Source organism: Sitophilus oryzae, unplaced genomic scaffold (genome assembly GCF_002938485.1).
Source record: "Sitophilus oryzae breed Bouriz unplaced genomic scaffold, Soryzae_2.0 scaffold_165_pilon_pilon, whole genome shotgun sequence".
Taxonomy (NCBI): domain Eukaryota; kingdom Metazoa; phylum Arthropoda; class Insecta; order Coleoptera; family Curculionidae; genus Sitophilus; species Sitophilus oryzae.
This window is the reverse complement of record NW_022146347.1, coordinates 738,602-762,594: the sequence shown is the minus strand read 5'-3', so window position 1 is coordinate 762,594 and position 23,993 is coordinate 738,602. Positions and strand designations below refer to the sequence as shown.

The following is a 23,993-nucleotide window of genomic DNA, read 5'->3' as shown; positions in this document are numbered from 1 at the left end:
GTTACTCACCATATTTAGTACAAAAATATACAAATTTTTAAAAGAAAATTTGAGGAATCGGAAATTAAAAACAGAAATAGCCAAAAATAATAAAAAAAAACATCAACTGACACAATACTTAATAGGCAGGTCAGTTCTTTTGATTCTTCCTTTTAGGCTGATATCGAAATCACCATTCCAGAACCAATTCTAACTAAAAAATTAACGATAAACTAACGATTACAACTCTGTTGTAATTGTTAGTGAATTGTTGTAAACCCCCCTCTTGTTGTAAACTTTTTGGCACACACTATATATTTGTGAAAATAATAAAGAAAATTTACAAAATAATATAGCAATTTATTTAAAAAGGAATATAATTAATAAATGGGTAAATGTAAAAAAATTGATAAAACACTTTCTAAAAAATATCAAGATGTAAATCAATAGAATTAATTAACGAAAAAGACACATAAATTACAATTGATGACTAAAAAATTTATTAATTGATAAAACACTTTCATCTAAAGAAATATCAAGATATAAATAAATAAAATTCGCTAATGAAAAAGATGACATAAAATTACAGATACCTACTTACTAAAAAAATATAGAAATTGATAAATCACTTTCATGAAAAAAAATCAATATATGTATATATCAATAAAATTAGTTGATTGAAAAAGGCGACAAAAATTACAATTATTGACTAAAAAATATCACATCAGAGAACATATTCTTCTAATTCACCCCAACTCTTTCCAACCTTAACTTTGACTGGAAAGTGTCCAAAATTGATTGTGGAATGTTCCATCCCATTTTTAACAATTTCAACTACCTTTCTGGTATATTTCTCAGGTACTTCATAAATCAGTTCGTCGTGTAAGTGAAGCGTTAATGCAGGTCTAGATTTCGATTTTTTAAATAAAAAGTCTAATTTGTCTTCGATAGTAACCATTGCGTTCTTTACTAGATCAGCGGCAGATCCTTGAACTTTTGTATTTACAGCCTGTCGTTCAGCCTGACCTGTCATGTGTAGATTAAACATTAACATACTTTTACATAAATTAAATATACCGACCTGGTCATTTTAGAAGTGTGGTCTGGATTTTAACGTGTAAGACGGAGAATAATATAAATGACCGGTTGACAGACAGAGAGACAAAATAAAAAGCGGCATACAGTGTTGCCGGTTTTTACGTTTGTAGGAAAATGTGTGTAGAAGAAAATACATTATTTTAAAAACTTTCATGTATACTACTGAAATGAAGATAATATCTCTAAGCTAAATATAATCCATTACAGCTGTAGTAAAATGAATAACTAATTGTGAAAAATAAAGTTCCAACCCTAGATGCAAAATTTTTCGGAAACGCCGACTTGTGCGGTTTGAAATTTTGATGTGAAATCCGGCAATAGCGCGTAGAAGAAATGTATCAACCCAATTTTTTCTCTTTTTAATACATTTGATTTGTCACTAAGCTGCCTACATCACTGTCTTACACGTTAAAATCCAGACCACACTTCTAAAATGACCAGGTCGGCATGTAAAGTCTTTACATCTATCGTTCAACGTTACGTCATCATTGTTTATCTAATATCCGTTTTAGGTTATGCCGAAATTAACAAACAAACGTGTTCCGATTTTATTAATTTTAAGTAGGCATGTATGGCCTTTATTCATTGTGGTTGCGTTTGAATTTATAATTTTAGACGCGTATATCAGTTTTAGTAACAGATTTAAATTTCGATTGACAGCACAATTCATTTTTAATTTTAACACTGATCGATATCCATCAATAGGACCATAATCCATAATCTCAGAAGTGACATGACAGTTACCAGAAACAATGAGCAGTAATTTACGAAATACCGTAATAATGACCACAATCTCTTTCATTCCGTTTTAACGTGAAAGAGATAGAATGATAATTAATATATTAAGGGCTAGCAAAGGTTAGTCTTGGGTCGAAATTTCCGTAATTAAGAAGAGTACAATGCGTTTATAATGTACCGAACAAAGAGAGAACAGTAAACACGTTGCCAAACGCATGAAATAAACCGAGAAACTGTGCACATTGCTAAGAGACGTGGAAGGGGATATAGCAGGTTGTGTCGCAGTCGACTGGTCGACCCAATCAGTACCTCTGTCAGTACTTAAAGTTCTAGGGAATGGTGTACATCATGCGTTCAGCTTCACGATTTAATTACAGCTCGTGATACTTTATTTGTTTATTTATTACCGAGTCGTTGTAATTTGCCCTATAGCTTGAAAATTTTTAAGTGCAAGTTAGAAACACTTGCATTTTTGGTAAAAACAAGTGGGATTGAGTTGGTGTTAGACAGTCGCGCTATTAGAACTCTGAATTGAAAAATCGATATCGCGAAATCTATTAGAAATAACTGATTGTAGTTTTCCAAAAATTTTCTTAATATTTCTGCTATATTTTCTTCGTAGACAGTATGTGAAAATCTTTATAAATCAAAAAGTTAAACGATTCCTGAAAATTGCTATACACTAATGCTATGCAAGTAAATGGATGGGTTGTTTAAAATTTTTGAATGGAGAAAAACAACCTTATCGATTTTTTCTTATTTAAGCATATTGTAAAAGATCCGATATTCAAAATAAAAAAAATATGGCGTGTTATGTGTCAAAAAGTTGAGTTTTTAAATTATCGCGATTATTGACGTTTTCTCGTTATAAAAAAATGGACACCCTAACGATATTCTTATAATTCCATTTCAGATGTTCAGAAACATCTAATGATTTTATCTAGTTATCTTTTCGAAGAAAAAGTTTTTTAAAAATAAGCGGTTTGCGATCGTGATTTTACTTTACTTGATAGGGAAAGGCGTACCGGCAACGATACCAGACACCACGCATACCGTCGCATTTCTCTTACTCCGACTTAATAAGATCCCTATGCGATTTACTTCCACACATGTAAATACCGACCCAAACGGTATAATGGAACGTTGAATGATGGTTGTATAGTGTATAGACTATATAGTCTATCCAGCGAAAGAACATACTAAAATAGTGACAGATGCCATTTTGATGCTTTAATTCCTAGAAGTTTTAGAACACATTTGTCAATTGCAATACCTGGCAGAGGCCTAGAAACATATCATAACCTTATTGCTGTTTAGTTGCACTAATTTTCCTTAAATATGTTACTTTATTACAAAAAAGATGACATTCGTAACTGAGCACAGAAAAAATAAATAACAGAAGTATAGCAGTCAAAACAAAAATATATTATTGCACCTCGCTTTAATATTGTTCTTTCTACGCATGCGCCGGTAAAATATCTTATATGGATTCTTATTACAAACTGAGGACTAGTAGCGACTTGTGACACACACTGCCTGAATAGAACCCAAATAATAAAACCATTATTTTTGAATTGTTCTGTCGAAATCAAAGTCATATTCTCTCGCTGGATATAGTTAACTTACTTTTCATAGCCGAATCCTTATGATTAATATGAGGGAGGTATCTTCTTCTGCCAATGATAGTTTCTACGTAACCATGCTTTCTACAAGAATCTATCGTTTGTTTAATAAAATGTTTAATGCCAATATAAGTGTCTTTGAAACGTTCCATAAAATGAAAGGCCTCCTCTTCAGAAATATCTAGCTGGCCGGATAAAGACTTGGCGCCCATGCCGTAAATTATGGCGTAGCATAACTGTTTTGTTTGCTGTCTCAGATTATCGGTTACCTAAAATGTTTAAAAAATGTTGAAATTACTATACTCTGTTTTTAAATGCGTTAGAACATCACATAAAAATAGATACAACATGTAGTGTTGTAAAATACTCTAAAATTAATTTGAAAGAACGTCGCGTCGCCCGAGAACGAACGAGAATAATGGAGCAAAAACGTTGAAAATGTATAATTAGCGCGAAAAAATAGGTTGGAAAATCAAGTTTAATTTATTACAAATTTTCTTGTTTTTTTCTTATTATTTTAGAGAAAACTGCGAATTTTGAGAACACTTAGAACAAAAAAAACTGAGAACAAACAGATACTAGGTATTCAGAACACGTTGACCTTTCTGGGCATATTTATATTGCAGACAATCTATATCATCGCAACATACTGTAATTTGCAAATTAAAACGACCCAAGTAGCTACTGAATTAGCTACATGATTAAAATAGGCTGTTTTACATGCACGCCGACAATCCGTCCGTTGTGTACCAAAAGCAAATTACCAGCATTGTAGAGAAGAGAAAGATGCGAAAGAACATCAAAACTGGAGGCAAGACGCATAATGATAAATGAATGACAAAAGGAGTGGAATCAAGATAGATATAGTAGATGGACATATGATGTTATACCAGACATTAATACCTGGTTAGACAGAAGTTCTGGGGAGACATATTATTTTCTCAGGCATTGACAGGGCACGGATGCTTTAACAGTAATTTGTATAAAAGGGAGATATCCAACTCAAACTTGTGCATGTATTGCGAAGAAGTTGATAGTGAGGAACACACACTATTCCTCCGGAATAAATGGAAGCAGTTTAGTCATTCCAACGGGACAGTGACAGACTAATGCCAAAAATATGATGCATAGATGCATTCGAGAAATAATACAAACCAAAGAAAATAGAATGCGGCGCCATACCGCATAGACAGCCTTCCAGCTGAAGTAATGCGCAAGCGGTTTCCAGCTGGATAGAGCGTTGGAATGCGAGGAGTGTTTTTTTAGTCGTTAGGAATCCGACACTACCCAGTGACAGGGTGTCTTATGCAAGATTTTTTCCTCCTCAAAAAAAATACCAGCAAAAGGTTTTATATTATATGTAAAAAGTACTACGTCGGGTCTTGGAAATAAATAGGAATACAGCGCTGATTGTCAGGCCGGATGATACATTTCATGTGAAACATAACTATATGTTAAATTTGACAGATGTCCGAGAGAAACTGATGTTTTATTATGCCATTTTTAATATAATTAAAAGCAAATTAAACAACACCAACATTAAATTTCACCTAAATAGACAAATTAAATGTTACCTCTTCCTCTGAAATATTATTCCACTGAGCAGCAATTGATTTAAAAATATCTCCCGGTTCGTTCATCACATTCATCAATAATTCATCTTTGGATAAATAAGTTAAAATTCTCAATTCCAACTGGCAATAATCAGCAGAAATTAAAACGCATCCTTCAGGTGCATTAAATGCCCCACGACAACTAATTATTGTTTTCTCTTGGGTTATTGGATTTTCAACAGTAAAATCTTTATTAACCATCTGAATGTTTGGTTCGTGCATAGTTATTCGACCTGTTGCCGTATGACTTATATAGTTGCCGTGAATTTTATCATCGTGACAGTAGTAGATCAGTATGTTAACCATTTTCGTAATAGTTAAATTGATTTTTCTCCATTGTAGAACTAGGTCCGCTATGGGATGTTCGCTTTGTTCCAGCACTCGTCTTTTCGTGCTCATTTTTTTCCCTCTATACAAACCTAAATGAAAGTACTGAACAGTTTACGTTGATATTTTGCAAGGAATAAAAAGACTAATGAAGGAGTCAAATTAGTATCTTTATGTTTATACATTAAATAGGAACGGATAACATGATGGTATTTTGAAACACCTGTTTTCTTTGACTTTTCTGCGTGTATCCTGAGAGAGAGAGAGAGAAAGAGAGAGAAAGAGAGAGAGAGAGAATCAAAAGCGGCAGACGCTTAATTTCTTCTTAAAATGTAAACATCCTCTTGAATCCCACTTCTGAAACCAGTTGTTAAGGATTTCGTGGGTCCTCTATTCAAAACACATGATAAAACACTTAACTAATTTATTTTCTAATTACACACAATGCTATAAAACATAACCATTATAGTACTCTATTAAAAACTGACAGACTGCCAAGCGCGGGGGGCGCTTTATATACAATAACGGATGATTCGCGAAATTTCCATTCTAGAACTCCGCGGAAGAGAGATAACATCACGTATCGGTTTTTTTACAGCGCTTTCAGATGGAGCGGAGCGTCCACGCGGATCGTCCGCGCTGTTTTTGTGCTGCTTGTTTTTTCAAGATAGCCGTCAGACGAAATCATCCGGACGGAGCATACGCGACCCATTTGAAATTGTTCATTTAATATATTCGCTCATGGAACTAGCGGTCGGTCTGCTCCATCTGAAAGCACTGTTAGTCGCAGAAAAGCTCATGAAAGAAAACGCCTTGCGTAACCATCTTCTGATGCGTGTCAAATACTCGTCAGCGAGTAATGGCAGTAAGTGAAGTAATCCTCCATTAGTCTTTTTATTCAATGATATTTAGAATATATTCTTACCAACGGCTTTCGCCACCTCAACAGACGATGTAAAACTGAATCGTCTACCGGCCAATGAGAACGCTTTATTTTCTAAATCTTTCTGCTGATTTTTTAATAAATCCGCCACGTTCTGCAAAGAGGTTTTGCTAGCTGTCATTCCGGAAAGTTCCATGTTTGCTATACATGGAACTATTCTCATTTCTAATTCTGAAATTGGAAAAGGTGGTAAATTAAATTCAGAGAAACGAAAACAGGAAAAATCCAGTGGTTCTCAAAATGTAAGCAAAGTTATATATTATTTTCAATTTTCAATTTTATTTTCGACTTATTGAAAAAACGGTAAAGAGAAAATATTTTTCTTTTGTCGAGATCTTCCAATTCTGAAAATATGCATTTTTATTCAAGACTCCCTCCAAATCTAAAAAGTTGACTCGTCATCACAAACTTTTTAGATTTGGCATCACTGTGCAAAACGGCGGTCAAAGCCGACTAAATTAAATCACGCCTTCCATCCTTAAGCCTAGTTCTAGTTCATGCACTTGCGAAATGCGTTCTGTTTGCCTTGTAATCGGTCCCTTTCAAGGTCTCCTTGAAGGCAACCAATCGGAACGAAAAGAGTGCGCATTTCGCAATTCGTAAATCGCAATTCGCAAGTGCATGAACTAGGCTTTATGCTATCTCTTCTTACACATTGGCCTTTCAGTCATTGCGGCCTGCAGAGTACGTGGAAGCTGCAACTTTTACATCCCATTAGGGTACGCACACAAAGAAAGCTGGTTAACCAGCGCTTATATCCATAGAAAACAATCGCCGAAAACCACAATATGCGCACCCAGCGCAGGCAACAAGCGACCAAGAAATAGTCTCCGTCCCCTTAGAAACAATATAATATAAATCAATCAGCCTCGCGTCAGGGTACGGACGGATATAATGAAATGATATGTAAAAAAAGACTATGATTTTGTATGGGGTAGGCAACCGTTTTCTGCCTACATTATATGCGCGACACTGCATTATACATAAAATGCGGTGATGTGGAATTTTCCAAGTTGTATTTAAGTTAAGAATTACTTTCATAATATGTTGACGTAGCAACATAGTGCGTCAAAAAAGGCTGATACCCAACTGATGTCGGTTAGGCGCGGAGCGGCGCCGGCGCGGCGTTTCTTAAAATCATTAATCATTTTTTTAACTTGGAAACTTAAAAAACTCGGATGATCGAAAAATAAACGGTTAACTTTGAAATATCGATCTATGATATTTCTAATATAATATTATTTATAAAATGACAGCGATCGTAATTTCTGGGACAACTCTGAGGGAGATACCGTTTGTTATCATATTATTCTTCACACACCTTGTATAGAATGTACTTATATATAATGTTGACTACATACCATAGGTTGAAGGAAAAGATGAATGAACTGAGGAGTTAAATGATGGTATTAGTCTAGAGAGTCTTTCCTTGGCATATTGAACTAAGTACCATGTTAATGTCGCTTCTACCGAAACTCTCGTTTTTGGTACTGCACAATCATCAGTTGGACAATATAAATTACCCAACTCACTTGGGTTATCTGTCATTTGTAAGATTTTCAGCAAGGCTCCATTATAAGAATGCACCTAAAATGATATATGCTTCTTTAACAATTTGCCTCAACATTTACTTGCCACAAACCATAGTTTCAAGACTTTTTTCCTTTCCGTCAGGGTCTAGAAGCCAGTCTGCTATTTTTGGATCTTCAATTTTACAACATAATCTTATCTTATAGCAAATATTTAATAACTTAATTTGTTCTTTGCTATTAAACATTTTTACATTAATATCTTTTTGCGAAAAAATATGTTTCAGTAATTTCTTAATTTTATGACAAGTTTCATTGTTATCCATGGCCAGATAATAAGCTTTGGTACCACCCCAATAAAATGATATACCGACAGTTTTTGTAGCATTTTTTAAAGGATTTACATGGGTAGTATTCACAGTGGATATTATATTTGCACCAATTATTATTCTCTCAGATATTTTACGGCAAATCATAGAAAGAGAGAATTCTTTTTGTAGTTGAAGATCTTTACAAAATTCAGATAACAAGTTGTCGTTATCAGTAACAGATAAAATATTAACTTTCGATACGCTAGGTACTTGCTCAATAATATCTTTAAAATTCACTAAAGAAATCTTGTTCCCAGGGGTACTTAGCTTATCTAGGATTAATGATTTCTTTGGAGGTGTAGCATCTAATAATGAGTCATCTGAATTCAAGAATGAATCATCTATATTATTATTCTCAACAGTATTTTCTTGTTTTTTAAATTTTGTTTCAGTAAAACTTTGTTTAATATGACGTTCTTCATTTTCATCAAAAACGTGAAAGAAATCATCCAGTGGTTTATTGAAAGACTCGTCAGTTAGCTGAAGAGAAAAACTGCATTCAGGACTATCAGATCTATTACCAGAAACTTGATCTGTTTTAAAAATGGAGGAGTTTGAAATATTCATTTCAAATGATGAATTAAATTCCAAAAAATCCATTTTTGCTTCACTGGATTCAATCCCCAATATCTCATTATCACTTATTTTGTGCTGGGTTAAGTTTTTCTCAATTTGTGTAAAATTAACGCCCAACAAAGTATCTGTTATGTTTTCTTGGCTAAAATTAAATGTTTTATTGTTGTTCCTTATACATTCCTCTGTTGTATTTTCTTGGGAATGGTGAGTTTCTATATCAATATTACTATTTTTTTTATCAATTTCATTAAGCGATTCATTTAAGGTACTGAAATTAAATGATGAGATATTGAAAGAATCATCAGGAATATCTGAAGTTTCCATCTTGTTCATGTGTTCAACATCGCTGATATTATGTTCATCTGCAGAACATAGAAACTTAGAATTTTCTACATTATTCATCTTTTCTTCTTCTTGGTTTTCTACATAATTCATCTTATTGTCGAAAGTAATTTTAACATTTGCTGTAGAGGATTCAACATCCATATCATTTTTTGTAGAAACACAAAGTTGCGATATTTGTTCTATGTTATTATCAGTATCATTCTGAGTTTTCCATTTAGCTTCTTTTAGCCCCATTTCCATTTGTAAGTACTCTCTAGCTCCTTGTATTAATAATTTTGCAGCCTCCATTTCAGTAAGACCTTCTTTTCCTGATATCCACACATTTCTTAATTTATTCCGTTTTTTATTGTCATAATTGGACTCTCCATCCCTTATTTTAGAACTCTCAAATGGTTCAGCTTTGAAGAAAATATTTTCAATAATCTGCTCTTCAGCATTTGCCAAATCTATAAGCGTTTGAATACCTCCATTATATAATATTCTTGCAATCTTACCATTAAGATAATGAAGCTTCATTAAGTCAAGCAAGTCGCGATTCACGCCAAACTGCATCCTATCTTGAAATTGAGAAACTAGCAATTCAATGGTGGACCATCCAAGTTTGCGACTAAATGCTGTTACCATTCCTGCAAAAGTGGCAGCTGACTGTTGTAAGGATTGTAACATACCCCTGTTACAATTATATTTACTACATACTTCATTGAGAGGTATTTCATTGACAAGATCTTGTAAAACCAACGCGACAAAAAATCGTTTGTGTACCATTAATTCGTGAAATGATTTTGAGCTTCCACTGTCTACTTTTCCTCTTGTAGCATTCACAATATAAGATTCTTTTACACCGACAAGTTCTCCAACTTTTTTCATTGCTGGAAGTAACTTATCCCATAGATCTAAATAAAACATCCAGTCTATTTTATCCCATGAATTACATGCACTGTATGGTGTCACAAGATATATTAAATGGAGTTCTGATTCAAGTACAAAGCACTGCCTAGCCTTTTCTAATTCTGTAAATAGAGCTAGTCCTTCATCTGGGGCAATTGATGAAGATAAACATGCCTTTCCTAATGATGTAGCCGTGTATTTTCCTGTCCCATCTTCAGAATTGTACATCTTAATAAATTCATTCCTTATCAAAAATTCTACTGCTTCATGTATTGGATTATCCAGGTTCTCTTTTTTTGATTCAGTAATTGAGAGAAGAGTACAATCAGTGAAAAGTTTAATATCATATGGAGAAGTTGCCACCCCACTTGATATAACTTCTAAAATTGCTCTTTTTAGTTTTCCTCCACCTTCCAAACAACTCTGCACAGCTGAAATTTTCCCAGACACTAACGTTGTTGCTACATTAAACTCGTTTTTTTGACAAATTAGGAAACTTTCACCTATAGTGTCTTTGCCCATTCTTCCAGCTCTCCCTATCATTTGTTGATAAACTAAGGAATCCATAGGCTTACCAAAGAATTTAGGACTTCTTATTAATACCCTTCTAGCAGGTAAATTTACTCCTGATGACAAAGTGGATGTAGCTATAAGAATTCTTACTGCCCCATTCCTAAATGCGCTTTCAATTATGTCTCTTTCATCTAAAGTTAGACCTGCATGGTGAAATGCAATACCAAATGAAATTGTCTGGTATAAAATTTCATCTAACCCAACAGGGCAGTATTTCAATTGTTCTAAAACTTCAAGGATAAGATCTTTATTCATTTGTGATCTCAAAATTTCTCCATAGCTATTTTCCATATTACCAATTTTATAAAATGCTAATGCTAATTGTTGTGCCAGTTTTTCACACCAGTTTTTACTAGGACAAAAGATTAATACTGAGGAATTACATTTAACAGTTTCTAAGCATAACTGGATAATATGGTCACCATCGTTTTCTAACTCTGGTAGTTGACTACATTTTCGAATTAGTTTTAGGTTTTTATCATAAATATCTCCACAGACAATAATTTGCTCATGCAAGGGTACTGGTCTGAAAGATGTAGTAAACAAATCTGCATTTAACCATTCGGCTAGATCACTTAGATTTGGAAGTGTCGCTGACATACCCACAAGTTGAATTTTAATATTCTCATTTTTTAAGCAAATATATCTTAATTTTGTAAGTAATAATTCTAGGAGATATCCCCTGCTAGGGTCTCCCAGTAGATGCATTTCATCAACTATTACTGCACCAATTTCTGAAATTGTATTTTCCTCTAAAAACTTATTTATAAGATTATTAGCCTTTTCAATTGTACAAATGGCCATATGAATTGAGTTAATACCTCCTGGTGGATTATAAGAACCCATAAATCCATCTGCTCTTAAACCACTACTTCCTAAAAGATCTTTAAAATAATACATTTTTTCACGAACAATTGAAACAAATGGTAATATAAAAATTACCTTTTTATTTCTTTCAAAAATTGTTTTTAATCCTAGTATTTCTGCCACCAGAGTTTTGCCAGCAGATGTTGGAGCTGAATAAATTAAGTTTTTCATCTCACTCATAACTTTATTATTATATAAACATTCAACCTGCCATTTAAACATTCTCTCAATACTTCTAGATTTATATTTTTCAAGAATGGCTTCAGGCAAACCCCAAAATGATAAATTGTATATATTTTCGGGAAGTTTTAATAGGGCACTTGTTGGTGAGCATTTGTTAATTGTTTTAATATTTTCTTTATCCTCATTCTTATCTGTATTTGATATTATAAAAGCAGTTTCTTTATGGACCTGCTTATGACTATTTTCAATTTGGTGAGAGCTGCTTAACTTTGATTGTAAATTATTAGACTTACATCTTAGAACTAAGCAATCTAGAATTTTATCATCCTTTTTGTAACATTTATTCGTTAGAACAGTACTTTTACTATCGCTAATTTTCTGCTTTTTGTTTCTCTGTTTATTCCCGTTTTGGGAATTACCATCCCCATTATTTGCTTTAGTTACAATTACCTTTTTATCTTCCAAGCTTAATTCACCAAATGAAACATTGTCAAATGTATCATTCATACATAGCTTTGATTCGTTCATGTTTCGTGTTTCGTTCTACTTTATAGTTTTTAGAACTGATATTTTTGTTTCTTAATTATGTATGTATTTATTTTTTTCTTTCCCATGGTTAATAATATAAGAACCATAAAGTATTTTATGAGATTTGGACTATTTTCATTTATCGTTGCTTCTTTAAAATTTGAAATTTTAAAAATAATGAGAAGTTAGCAAGATATTCTTCTTTTTTTTAGATTTTTTTATTTGTTAGCTGTTTAATGGCTACAGCTGCTAGGGTTATCCAACCATTATGAGATACAAACCATATATAAATTGTGTGTTTATATATGATCTTTCCTTTTTCCAGAATAAAGCCCTCATGTACTTGAAAATCATAAATCAAGAAAAGGGAATAACTTTTTAAATTAAATTTCGGTAATGGTGTGGATCCGGTGGCTGACCTTGAAACGAGTTTTTGCTGCATATAGTCACAGACACTACGCATGTGCACATCTTCGATGTTGCCAGATTGCAAGTTATTTTGGAATTATTTTCAGTAGAAAACAAATATGTATGTGCTTTTCAGTGTTTTTTGTCAACATATACCGTATGATCGAAAAAACGGCATCCAGTTGGCTGGGAAATGACGATTGTGGACATTTCCCATATAAAATAACAGCTATCTTCATTTCATAGTCATTGCTGAAGCTATTTTTTTTCAATCATAGTACGCGGTATATTATTAAATATAATAGTCAATAAACAACATACATAGTCAATAAAATTAAATAGAAATAAAACTCTAGATTCCCATAATTAATCTAATTGCTCTAAATTATTATGCTACGTTTAAAAAGTGTTTTATTAAAAATTCGGGAAATTAAAAGGTACGTGTCCAAGTTTTTTTTTTAATTTTACATCAAAATATTTTTTAACATTCCATCAAACTACGGAGGCCTTAAAAGGCCTTTTAGCCTCCGTAATTAAAATTGTAGAATCAGCTTCAGCAACATTAACAGTTACCTTGTTTAATTCTGCTTATACATATATTGCATTAATTTTTCTGCTACCTTAAGATTTCTCTATTCTTACCTTCTTCTTTTGTGATTTTCTTAGCATATATGATTTATAAACCATATTTTTCCTAATGGAAGGATATGGAATAGGATATGCAAAATTAAGATATTTTAACAATTATTTTCCAGATAAAAGCATAATAGTCTAAGTAGTATTAAGATTAAGACATAATAAATATTATAAGAAAGATCTTAATATAAATCACAAACTAACTAAGTCTTAATTTGGTCTTGTATAAACATAGGTATAAAACTAATAAGATCAAAACTCAACCTTCACCATATTGTCAAGACATGGCATTATAGGAAACAAGAAATTACAGTAAATTAAGAAAAGAATATCAAAGTACACGATATTAAATACTGTAATGTATTCTACGACACAAACCAACTCCCTTCTAAAGAGAAAAAGATAAAACATAAAGCTTATTCAGCTTATTTTAGTCTTATCAACACACTCTTCGATAAAATATCTGTCTAAAATTGCTATTAATCCACTAACTTGATATTTTTAAGAAATTATGAGATATTAGTAACATTATAGGTAAAATGTTACCTCTATCTCATTGGTGTGTATATTGTTCTATAAGACTCGTCATGGTAGTACTTCAATACATCAATACATATAATCAAAACTATTGTTGCCTGTAAATAACTAGAAATTAAATAACTTGAAAGAAATAAAATAATTCTAATAAGTTTAAAACCATTAAGAAAAAATCCGTAAATGATAATTTTTAATTCTAATGTAAATATATATAATAAATGTTATCATTATTACAATTTTATATATTCATAATACTTTCATTTCACAATCTTCATTATCCTTCTTACCTTAATTTTGAATATCACGATAAATCTGAAATTATAAAATTAATTATAGAATTTGTATTATTATTGATTAACACTCAAAAAAAAAATTTAACTGCAAATAATTCGAAAATAAACTGCAATTTGGCAACATCGACGATGTGCGCTTGCGTAGTATCGATGATCAAATGCAGCAAATATGGGCTTCAAGGTCAGCCACCGGATCCACACCTTTACCTAAATTTCATACTCTGATTTCATATCTTGTTCCGTAGTCTTGTTCATATCAACAGCTCTGTTATCTACTGGTTATCTTGTTATCTATCGTGGTTATCTATGATATCAATCTGTCATCTGTCTAAACGACCGTCAAAATATTTAATTTTCTATAGATCTATTTAATAGTTAAAAGCTGTGAAAGGATATTATGGCTTTATTATTAAGGTATGGAAAGGACGAATAAAATTCCACTTTTGTATTAACCGCAAAATTAATTCGGAATTGGCAAAATTATAGTTTTCGATTATATAATATATTTTAGGTTAACTGGCAACCAATTATTAAGACATCAAAGCAAAACATTATGTAAATTTGTGCGACCCGTAACTCTAAAACCTTCTCAGTATGTTCCTCCAGTGCAAATGGGTCATGACGAACGAAATATGAAACTGGGGCGACCCCAATCTCCCCATTTGACAATATATAAGCCCCAACTAACAGCGATGCTCTCAATATCTCATAGAGCAACAGGTTTACTTTATTGAAGCAATTTCATATGATAATGAGTTTTACTGGCAATTCCTTTAGGTATTGTTTTGGCTGGTTATGCTGTAATGTTCAGCTTAGCTGCAGTTTGGTTGGAGTGCCCTATAGAGTATTATATTGAACAAATTAGATGTGCCGAACTAGGACCAGCTTGCATATTTGGAATAAAATTCACTCTTGCTTTTCCATTGCTGTATCATTTCTGGAATGGCATTCGCCACTTATTGTGGGACACAGGACGATTTCTTACCATTAAGGAAGTTTATTTGACTGGATGGACTATGCTAGCCGTGACTATTGCATCTGCAATAGTCTTGTCTGGATACTAAATGTTGGTATTTTTTTTTCAAAATTATTGTTATTTATTTTACAGTTATGTAATTTAATTTTAATATTTAAAATTGTATAAATTCGAAAATCTATAATAAAAGCCATTAATTTATTATAGGTGTGTTATTTCTTACTGGCTAGGAATTATTTTGGATTTTTCTTAGATAATTTGGTTTAAAAATGGAATCAATTCATTAAATTGTTATTGATAAAAAAACAATAATTTATATCTTCTGTATTAGGGATTTAAAAAAAATTAAATGTATCGTGACAACTACGACAACGTCAAAGGCGGAAAATGCTATCAGGCAAGCTTTTAGATATTTGCAAATTTTTTTTTTTAAATGCCTATGGTTATAAAAAATTCCATTATCAAAAAAAAAGAAAAATATATTCAGAGATTCAGTGGTAACAGTTTAAAAACAAACTATTTTAGTACTAAATAAAATTTTAATATGCCTATGAATCTTTTAGGAAATACAATTTTGATATTTTTATTATCAATCGCGGCCTACTAGGTAGTAAGAAAATGATTTCTTTTAAATATTGCGGTAAATAATGAAAACACATATAGATAGAGTGTTATATATTTTTTAGAAGCATAGCAAGCCAGATCCTATGATCTATAAATATACACAATATGCAGTGTGTTCTATTTGAAAAAACATAACTTTAGTTCATATCTTCAAAAATAACATTTTCGTAGAAAATCAGACTACGCCACTGTATTCTACGTAAAATTGGTAAAATGTTCTACAAGAATCAGTTTTTACCTTCTCGATGTCTTTCACAATAACGGAGATACGGGGATATAAAATAAAATAAAAATATTAAATAAAACTGTTGTTTTTTGATACAAAATACAGGATCTTCCATTTGAAAATTTTTAGCTGGTTGAATTTTGAAAAAGATGCTATTTACACGGTACTTCCGGTTAAAAAGTATCAAAAATTTTATATTTCAGAATTTTGAGAGCTGAGAGAGCATTTTAATGGTCATTGGTATTTTAAAAACCATTCACTATATGGCACGGTATTTTTGGAAAGCAAATTTCACGAAAAATACATGGAGCTAAAAACTGTAGCATATTAATAAATATACCTACAACTTAATTTTGAAAATATGTTTGAGTCGTATTCGGATGTATATTGATAAAAATATTTAAAAAAAGATTTTTAAAAGTTTGGGGGGAACATTTCATACCACAGATAACATAGTACAACATGATCGAAAAAAAACGGCGTCAGCGATGGCTATGAATTGATCGAAGATCGCTGTAATTTTATATGTAAAATTTTATGGCGAATGTCATCGATCGTCATTTCTAAAGGCGGCTACAGACGTTCATGCATACTTGACAAGTGTACTTGTGCAAGCGTACTTGTACAAGTTTGCATTGACTCCACACAATACAAGCACACTTGAATAGTTTTAGTCTGGTTTTAGTAGGTAAAAATGGACGAAGAAAACGCGCTAGCTCTTGCGATGTTCGTTATTCTGCTTAAACAAAAAGAAAAAAACCCGTCGATTTTGGTGCAAAAACTCTGCCTTATAAAAAGGAATATTTATTCGCATACTAATATTTTAAACGAATCGAAGTTTTACCCTGCTAAATATTTGTTCTTAAACTGTTTATTTTTTTACAATCGAATCGCAGTTTGCAGTTTTATTAATTTCTTGCAATTTTGTAATTAAACTTTTATATGCAGCCCGGCCCTCTTTTGTTTTTATTATGATAGTCCTTTGATTTTACTTGCCATAAACAAAGAGATTCTCTATAAATACTAATGAACTCCACAAATACCTCGCGCATACTTTTTTCATGTTCACTAGCCATTTTTATCTATCTTCTGGTAAAAAACAAATAAGAAACAAGCAATAAACCTACTACAGTACGTCTGTCCGTTCTGTAGCTACGGGGTGTCCGGAGAGGGGAAACAATTCTCTCCATGTTTTTCGTAAAAAATTAGACGACGCGTCCCATCAATAAAAATTCGACAAATTTGCAAGTAGCCAATAAAATGAGTGGGCGGAGCGATTTGCGGTGACGTACTCGTCAAGTCGACGTATAAAATATATTGTTGTTTATTTAAATGTTTTTTGTCCGCATTCCTTTCATAGACACAGATCCAGCAGACGTACTGTAGAATCAACTTCAGGCTTGTGCAAGTTTGATACACACGTTCATGCATACTTGTGCGAGTCACTGGGGCATGAAGAAAATCGTACAAGTCTATGCCACTTGCACAAGTCGAATTATTTGTACAAGTTTGTTCCTACACACGTTCAATATTCTTATACAAGTACGTTTGCACAAGTACACTTGTCAAGTATGCATGAACGTCTGTAGCCGCCTTAAGCCGTTTTTTTTTCGATCATACGGCACTATTTTTTATTGTTAATCTAAGGGTACTATGATATCTGTGCTCACACAGAAAACCTGCATGGTAAAGCTTTTGTCAGAATGCTGGGCCACTCTGTATATAACTGTTGCGAACTCTTTTCGTCGAAATATGTAAATTACGTGCGCAAACCATAAGAGAAGTCTTCTTCGTCGCAAATAGGAAAGCATTATCAAAGGCAATATAAAGGGGATTGGGGGTAAACGCCCCTCCTAATGGTCTTTCGATGGATGGAATTGGGAGATTGCCGTCCTAATTGGGAAAGAAAAGAGAGAGCTTTAAAGTTGCTTTTGCAGATGTGAAAGAAACACAAAAAATATTTATTTCAAAATAAATCGTTAATCATTATGTATTTTATTCTATTCATATCGACTATTTGAAATAAATGTACAGGGTGGGTCAAATTCGACGCTTTTAAATGGAAACACCCATAGGAAACACCCTTTTCTATAGGAGATAGACGAAAACTAATATCGGTGTCTGGAGCTTAATTTTCATCAAAACTATGATGGTGAAAACCGCATATCGATATCTGTTACCGTTTCGGAGTTACGGGGTCTTTTTCAAAAATATGCATTTTTAACAAATCCCTGTAACTTTTTTGTTATGGAAAATTTTGTATTTTTATGAAAACATTTCCAAAGCACCTTTTTACGTAGAATTTAATGGTTTCAGTATAATTTTTTTAAAATTAATAATTTAAGAATTATCAACAGAAAATTTGATTTTTTATATGGGACACCCTGTAAATTTTTAATTTATTGAAAAGAATTTAAAATTGCCTTTCCAAAAATATAACACACTTGATATTTTGCTCGATTCCTCTTCGAGAAATAGAGTATATAAAAATTCGCTCGCTTTAAATAAGTAGGCTTTGAAGGGCACCGGCTGTAATGCAAAAAAATTCTAGCTGTGAGCATCAATTAAAACGAAATAATATTTGTTATAAGAGATGCAGAATTTTGTAACAATTTAAAATATATTTACCCAACATCAACACATTTAAACTATATCTAATAACAATAAAAATAAACAGCAAACCAAGACATGAGATTTTGCTACGGTGTTCAACATATCAACCGTCTTCTGTTATGGACAGACGGGGCAATTTTTGAACATTTCTCGCGGAATTCATTAACTCTGTGGGCGTGAAAGAAACTCTCTCATAACTGCTAAGTATTTCTAATTCTTGTCTAGATTATAGGGAAGAATAAGGAACCTTTATTATTCCGCAAATATATCCATAGGATTAGATCCATGGGTACTAAGTCAGGCGGCCTCGACGGCCAACGGCTGGGATCTTGGTTATAGTTATTCGATTATTCTTGAAATACAGGAATTTATTTTAGGGATACAGGAATTTATTTATTGCGGATACAGGAATTTATTTTAGGGGGGGCCAAATAAAAAATAATGTAGAATATGGTTTTTACGGCGCTATTTTTAACCCAAAAGCCTAATATATAACCCAATTTATGGATTTTAAGGGGGGGTGGGCCCGGGCCCCATGGGCCCCGTCTGTATCCGAATGTCTTGATTATTTTGTAAGTTATATCCATGTGTATTCCTATTGTAATAGTACTAGTAGTAAAGATAAATAATATTTATGATTTATGTAATTAAGTTGTATAATTAAGTGCTTTTTGTTGAGCTTTCAAAAGCATATGATACAGTGCCAATTCAAAAACTGTGGCAAGTGCTGGAGAACTCTCCAATTAACAATACAGTGATCAAAGCCATCAAACAGCTATACCACCAAGCATTTTCCAGAATAAAGATTGGCAGTAACATATCAGAAACCTTTTATGTGACCAAAGGCCTTCGTCAGGGACGTTGTCTATCGCCAACTCTCTTCAAAATCTACTTCAATGAAGCCTTAAAGAAATCTGAAAAATAAAGAAGATCCTGCAGTAGAATGGGAATAGAACTAAAAAATGACACCTATTTATATACTCTTCATTTTGCAGATGACCAAGTGGCAGTGGCCCAAGATAGGGAAGACCTTGAATTCATGTCGAGGAAACTTTTTAAAGAATACGCAGAGTGGGGATTAACTGTTAACTGCAGTAAAACTAAATATATGTGTATTGGTGAAAAGGGAACAGATTTGGAAGTGGACGACAGCTGCATAGTACAATATTGTTCAGTTTATACCTACCTCGGAACAAAGATTAGCCAAAGTGGACGAACTGAAGAAGAAATATTGGAGCGAATAATTAAAGGGAAAAAAGTTATAGGATGCTTAAACTCACTATTATGGTCAACAAACATCTCTATCGAAAGAAAACACCTTTTATACAATGCAATATTTAAAAGTGTTGTATTGTATAGATGTGAAACCTGGCAAATAAATAAAACTTTAGAGCGTAAACTACTGGCTCTTGAAATGGATTTTTGGCGAAGATCTGCCGGAAAGTCGAGAATAGAGCGAATAACCCACGAGAGAATTAGAGAGATTATGGGCGCAAAGAAAACTATCCTCGATGAAATCGAACAACGCCAACTAATATGGCATGGACATGTAGAGAGAATGGCTGACGAACGTCTACCCAAACAAATCCTAAAATGGACACCGGCGGAAAGAAGAAAGAAAGGAAGACCTAAAGCTACCCGGATTGAGCGTATTAACCGAGCCATGTCCGAAAGAAATTTACTTCCAGGAGATTGGGAAGATCGAAGGCAATGGAGACTGGGAACCGGAAGGCGTAGAACGCTATAAAACCGGATATGTATATATATATGTAATTAAGTTTACAAAAGTTGTTGAAAAATATAAAATATTACATACGTATTTTATTGTATTTTAAAAATATTGATTACACTCATCAATTTTTATCTTCGGAAATCTTTAAACTTAGTTAATAATAAAAAAAATTGTAAATGTGGGCCTCTCCCAAAAAATTGTCTAGATCCGCCCCTGTACATAGGTAATGCCTGTTGAGAATTTTAACTGGTCAGCACCCTCCTAATACAAGTGCCCTCGCTATGCCTCTGAGCACTGTAAAAAGTTTCTACAATCCATTTTTAGGGTTCCGTACCCAAAGGGTAAAAACGGGAACCTTATTACTAAGACTTCGCTGTCCGTCCGTCTGTCACAAAAGTCTATCTCAAAGGTCTATCTTATGAACCGTTATAGCTAGACAGTTGAAATTTTTACAGATAATGCATGTATCTACCTGGTGTTGCATCGTCGGACGGGACATAAGAAATCCCATGTAAATTTCAATGGGGTCAATTAATGGCTTCCCTAATTATTTTAGAGAATAATTCTATTTAGGTTTATTGAAGAGCACTAAAAGCCACATTCAAAAGAATAACTTTAGATATTTTTGATTAGCTCGTTTACGAGTTGTTGCCGATTTCTTTTTAAATATTTCTCCTTTCTTATGGCCCTGTATTTACTTATGAGCACCAGTCAAGGTAAAAAATAACTGTCAAATGAAGTTGTCATATCAGAAATTTACCTATTTAGTGCTTTATCATTATTGAAAACACATTGAAAACTCATTCCTACATCGGAAATCTTAAAGATGTATTTATAAATACAAATTAATATGAATTAAAGTAAAATAAAGTAATCAATTACAAGGTTTGGTTTAATTATAGTATTATTATAATATTCAATAACTTATTAATTTAGGTACTATTAAGTTGTTAGAACTTTAGGATTTAAGAAGATGTTCAAATATTCCTCCATCGACTGCTAGCCAATAACCAAGCGATCATAAAATTCTCTTCTTATATTCGCTAGTTGGTAAACTGAAATTATATTGCATTCGACAGAAATAGCATTTTTTAACTCGTCTAGATTTGGGTATTTTTTATCCTTGTATATCTTGTTTGTTAAATGGCCCCAGAGAAAGAAATCATACTGTATGATTTAGGCCAATAACGTTTTTGTTAAAACTGTTGTCTAAATATTCCCGAACAGCCAGGGTACTATGTGCCGGGCAGCCATCCATTTGGTACCAAAATTCCTGATTTTCCCTAGCGGCATCATGTAAAGCAGGTAAAATATGATTTTCGAGTAGTTCCAAATAATATTCTGCATTTAAATTTCGCGTAAGAAATAATGGCCCGATAATATTGTGTCCGAATATCCCTGCCCAAACATTTACTTTCTGTGGATATTGCGTCCTTGCTTCGACAAACCTGTTGGTTTTCTTTGTTCCAATATCGATAATTTTGAACATTGGGCTCATTATTTAAGGTAAACGTGCATTCGTCAGTGAAACATATGTTTTTTAAAAATTCCCTATCCGTGTTTGCTCTTTCCATCATATCAAAACAAAACGCCTGTCGCCGTATTTCGTCCCCATATCGTAGCTCTTTGTGCTTTACATATTTGAAGGAAAAGTATTTATGTCGTTTCAAAATTCGAAACGCTGTAGTGTGATCTATTCCTATTTCATCGTCAAGTTTCCTTGTGCTGATCTTTCCATCGTTCTCTTCCACGCACAATAAAACTTCCAAGTCCGTATCATTTCTTGCATCTTCTCTTTGTTCCTGCCTTGCTTCACATCTGCAGTTATTTATTAGGGTACCTTTGGTCTCAAATCTCTGAATATTCCTTGCGATTGTAGATTTTCCAGGTATCGGTCTATTCGGATACAGAGCAGCAAACATGTCCGACACCTTTTGATAACTATTTCCATGATAATACCATTTAATTATCAATACTTTTTCTTCGGTAGTGTAATTCATGGCTAATATTTTCGATGTAGGTATGAGTTTTTAATAATAATAATAAAGCACTAAATAGATAAATTTCTAAAATGACAAGTTATCTTTTACCTTGACTGGTGCTCATAAGGAAATACAGGGCTATAAGAAAGGAGAAATATTTAAAAAGAAATCGGCGATAACTCGTAAACGGGCTAATCAAAAATATCTAAAGTTATTCTTTTGAATGTGGGTTTTAGTGCTCTTCAATAAACTTAAATAGAATTATTCTCTAAAATAATTAAGGAAGCCAATAATTCACCCCATTAAAATTTACATGTGATTTCTTATGTCCCGCTCGACGATGCAACACCCGGTATATGTTGCCGCTATAAGAACAAATAATAAAAACAGAATTAAATAAATGTTTATAAATAAAAAAGTACTTTCACTAAACATTATCTTTTAAGTAAGAATTTTACATAAAATCTTTCAAGTCCTCGGTTAAAGCGTTAGAACTTTGTGACTTTACGCTGCTATGACGTTGGAGCCGTAGTAAGGCAGCTTCGAACCTAGCCAAGGCGACTTTTTTTTAATTGTTTTTTTTTAATTTTTACATATTTTTACATATTTATTATTGATTAATACAATTTTTAGTAATGTGTTTCTTCATTTTTGTTAATTACTTATACGCGCATTCAAAATTTCAGCTAAATCGGAAAAAAAGTTAATAATAATATATAGTGTCTAATGTTATATAGATAATGAATGGTACGGAACCCTTCGTGCGCGAGTCCGACTCGCACTTGACCAATTTTTATATTCATTCTTACATCCCATTTGATCTACTGTTATTAAGTTACCTCCTATTTTATAATATCTATTACCTCTATATACTGATTTATCAATATTAACTTACAATTACATCAGCATGTCATATGATGGTCAATAACGCGATCTAATAAGTAATACGATCTTTGTGTTAGTAATCATCCATTGTTAACAATATAATGCAAAACGAATTATTCATACAAATTATAATTGGCTCGTTAATTTGTTTGCGCGTAACAAATAGCTAATGGCTACTTAGTTCAAATTAACGGATTCATTGTAATTTCGAACATTTAATTGTTTCTGAGAACCTTCATTTAATATTCGTGATTTTCTATATCAGCTTAGACGTATCAAAATACTAAGTCAACAGCTTTTGTTTGCGAACCAGATCAAATATTATGAAATGATGATGGGACCCGTTAACTTCAGTCTAGAAGATGTGTCTGTTAACTTAAGCAATGCGGTGAAATATCTTGGAGTATGGATGCACACGAAACAAACATTTGCTGAAAATGTATCGGCTGCTAAGCAGAAAAACTCTGAGAGTATTATCTAGTCTGATGTCAAATGTAGATAGGAGTTCCAAGATCTTCAAAACGAAAATTATATTCGAGTGTGGTTCATTTCCAGGTCCTCAATGGATCTCTAGCATGGTTTATGGTAGCTTCCAATAAAATGTTTTTGATCAAACTAAGCAGCTTTCAAAGGACAATTATTGCTATCAAGGTAATAAGCGCATACAGAACCATATCTACAGGCGGAGTTTTGTTCTTATAACTAATAGTCAAATGGCAAGAAAAATGGGACTCAATCATCAAACTCGATGGACCCATTTTCTGATTCCACGTTACCCAGGCTCTATCCTGATATGGCTGTTTCAATAAATACCTGCACAAATATCTAAGATCAGAGATTGCTACTGCTGTGTGCCTGTACTGCAGTGAAGAAGATGAGGCTAAACATACACTTTTTATGT

At 32.8% G+C, this 23,993-nt stretch overlaps 3 protein-coding genes across 5 annotated transcripts; 2 read left to right on the top strand and 1 right to left on the bottom strand.

The window, feature by feature from the left end:
• Positions 1 to 379: 379 nt before the first annotated feature.
• On the bottom strand, positions 380 to 12,334 carry LOC115880831 (DNA polymerase theta). 3 transcript variants are annotated; one of them, XM_030898131.1, is made up of 7 exons: positions 11,545 to 11,628; positions 7,963 to 11,477; positions 7,682 to 7,907; positions 6,303 to 6,491; positions 5,012 to 5,469; positions 3,442 to 3,706; positions 380 to 1,005 (listed from the first exon to the last, which is right to left on the bottom strand). In XM_030898131.1, the coding sequence occupies exons 2-7, from the start codon at positions 11,446 to 11,448 to the stop codon at positions 704 to 706; spliced, it is 4,926 nt and encodes a 1,641-aa protein (XP_030753991.1). In that variant the 5' UTR covers positions 11,449 to 11,477; positions 11,545 to 11,628; the 3' UTR covers positions 380 to 703. The 3 variants fall into 3 exon arrangements, with proteins under 3 accessions (XP_030753991.1, XP_030753990.1, XP_030753992.1); XM_030898130.1 differs by having other exon boundaries at positions 7,963 to 12,334; XM_030898132.1 differs by lacking the exons at positions 380 to 1,005; positions 3,442 to 3,706 and having other exon boundaries at positions 5,358 to 5,459; positions 7,963 to 12,334.
• A 1,968-nt stretch (positions 12,335 to 14,302) lies between these two features.
• On the top strand, positions 14,303 to 15,231 carry LOC115880829 (succinate dehydrogenase cytochrome b560 subunit, mitochondrial-like). Its single transcript, XM_030898128.1, has 3 exons — positions 14,303 to 14,468; positions 14,566 to 14,774; positions 14,832 to 15,231. The coding sequence occupies exons 1-3, from the start codon at positions 14,452 to 14,454 to the stop codon at positions 15,116 to 15,118; spliced, it is 513 nt and encodes a 170-aa protein (XP_030753988.1). The 5' UTR covers positions 14,303 to 14,451; the 3' UTR covers positions 15,119 to 15,231.
• A 4,205-nt stretch (positions 15,232 to 19,436) lies between these two features.
• LOC115880813 lies at positions 19,437 to 20,240 on the top strand. The gene has a single exon (XM_030898107.1). It carries the CDS (start codon positions 19,437 to 19,439, stop codon positions 20,238 to 20,240), a length of 804 nt encoding a protein of 267 aa, XP_030753967.1.
• Positions 20,241 to 23,993: the final 3,753 nt, after the last annotated feature.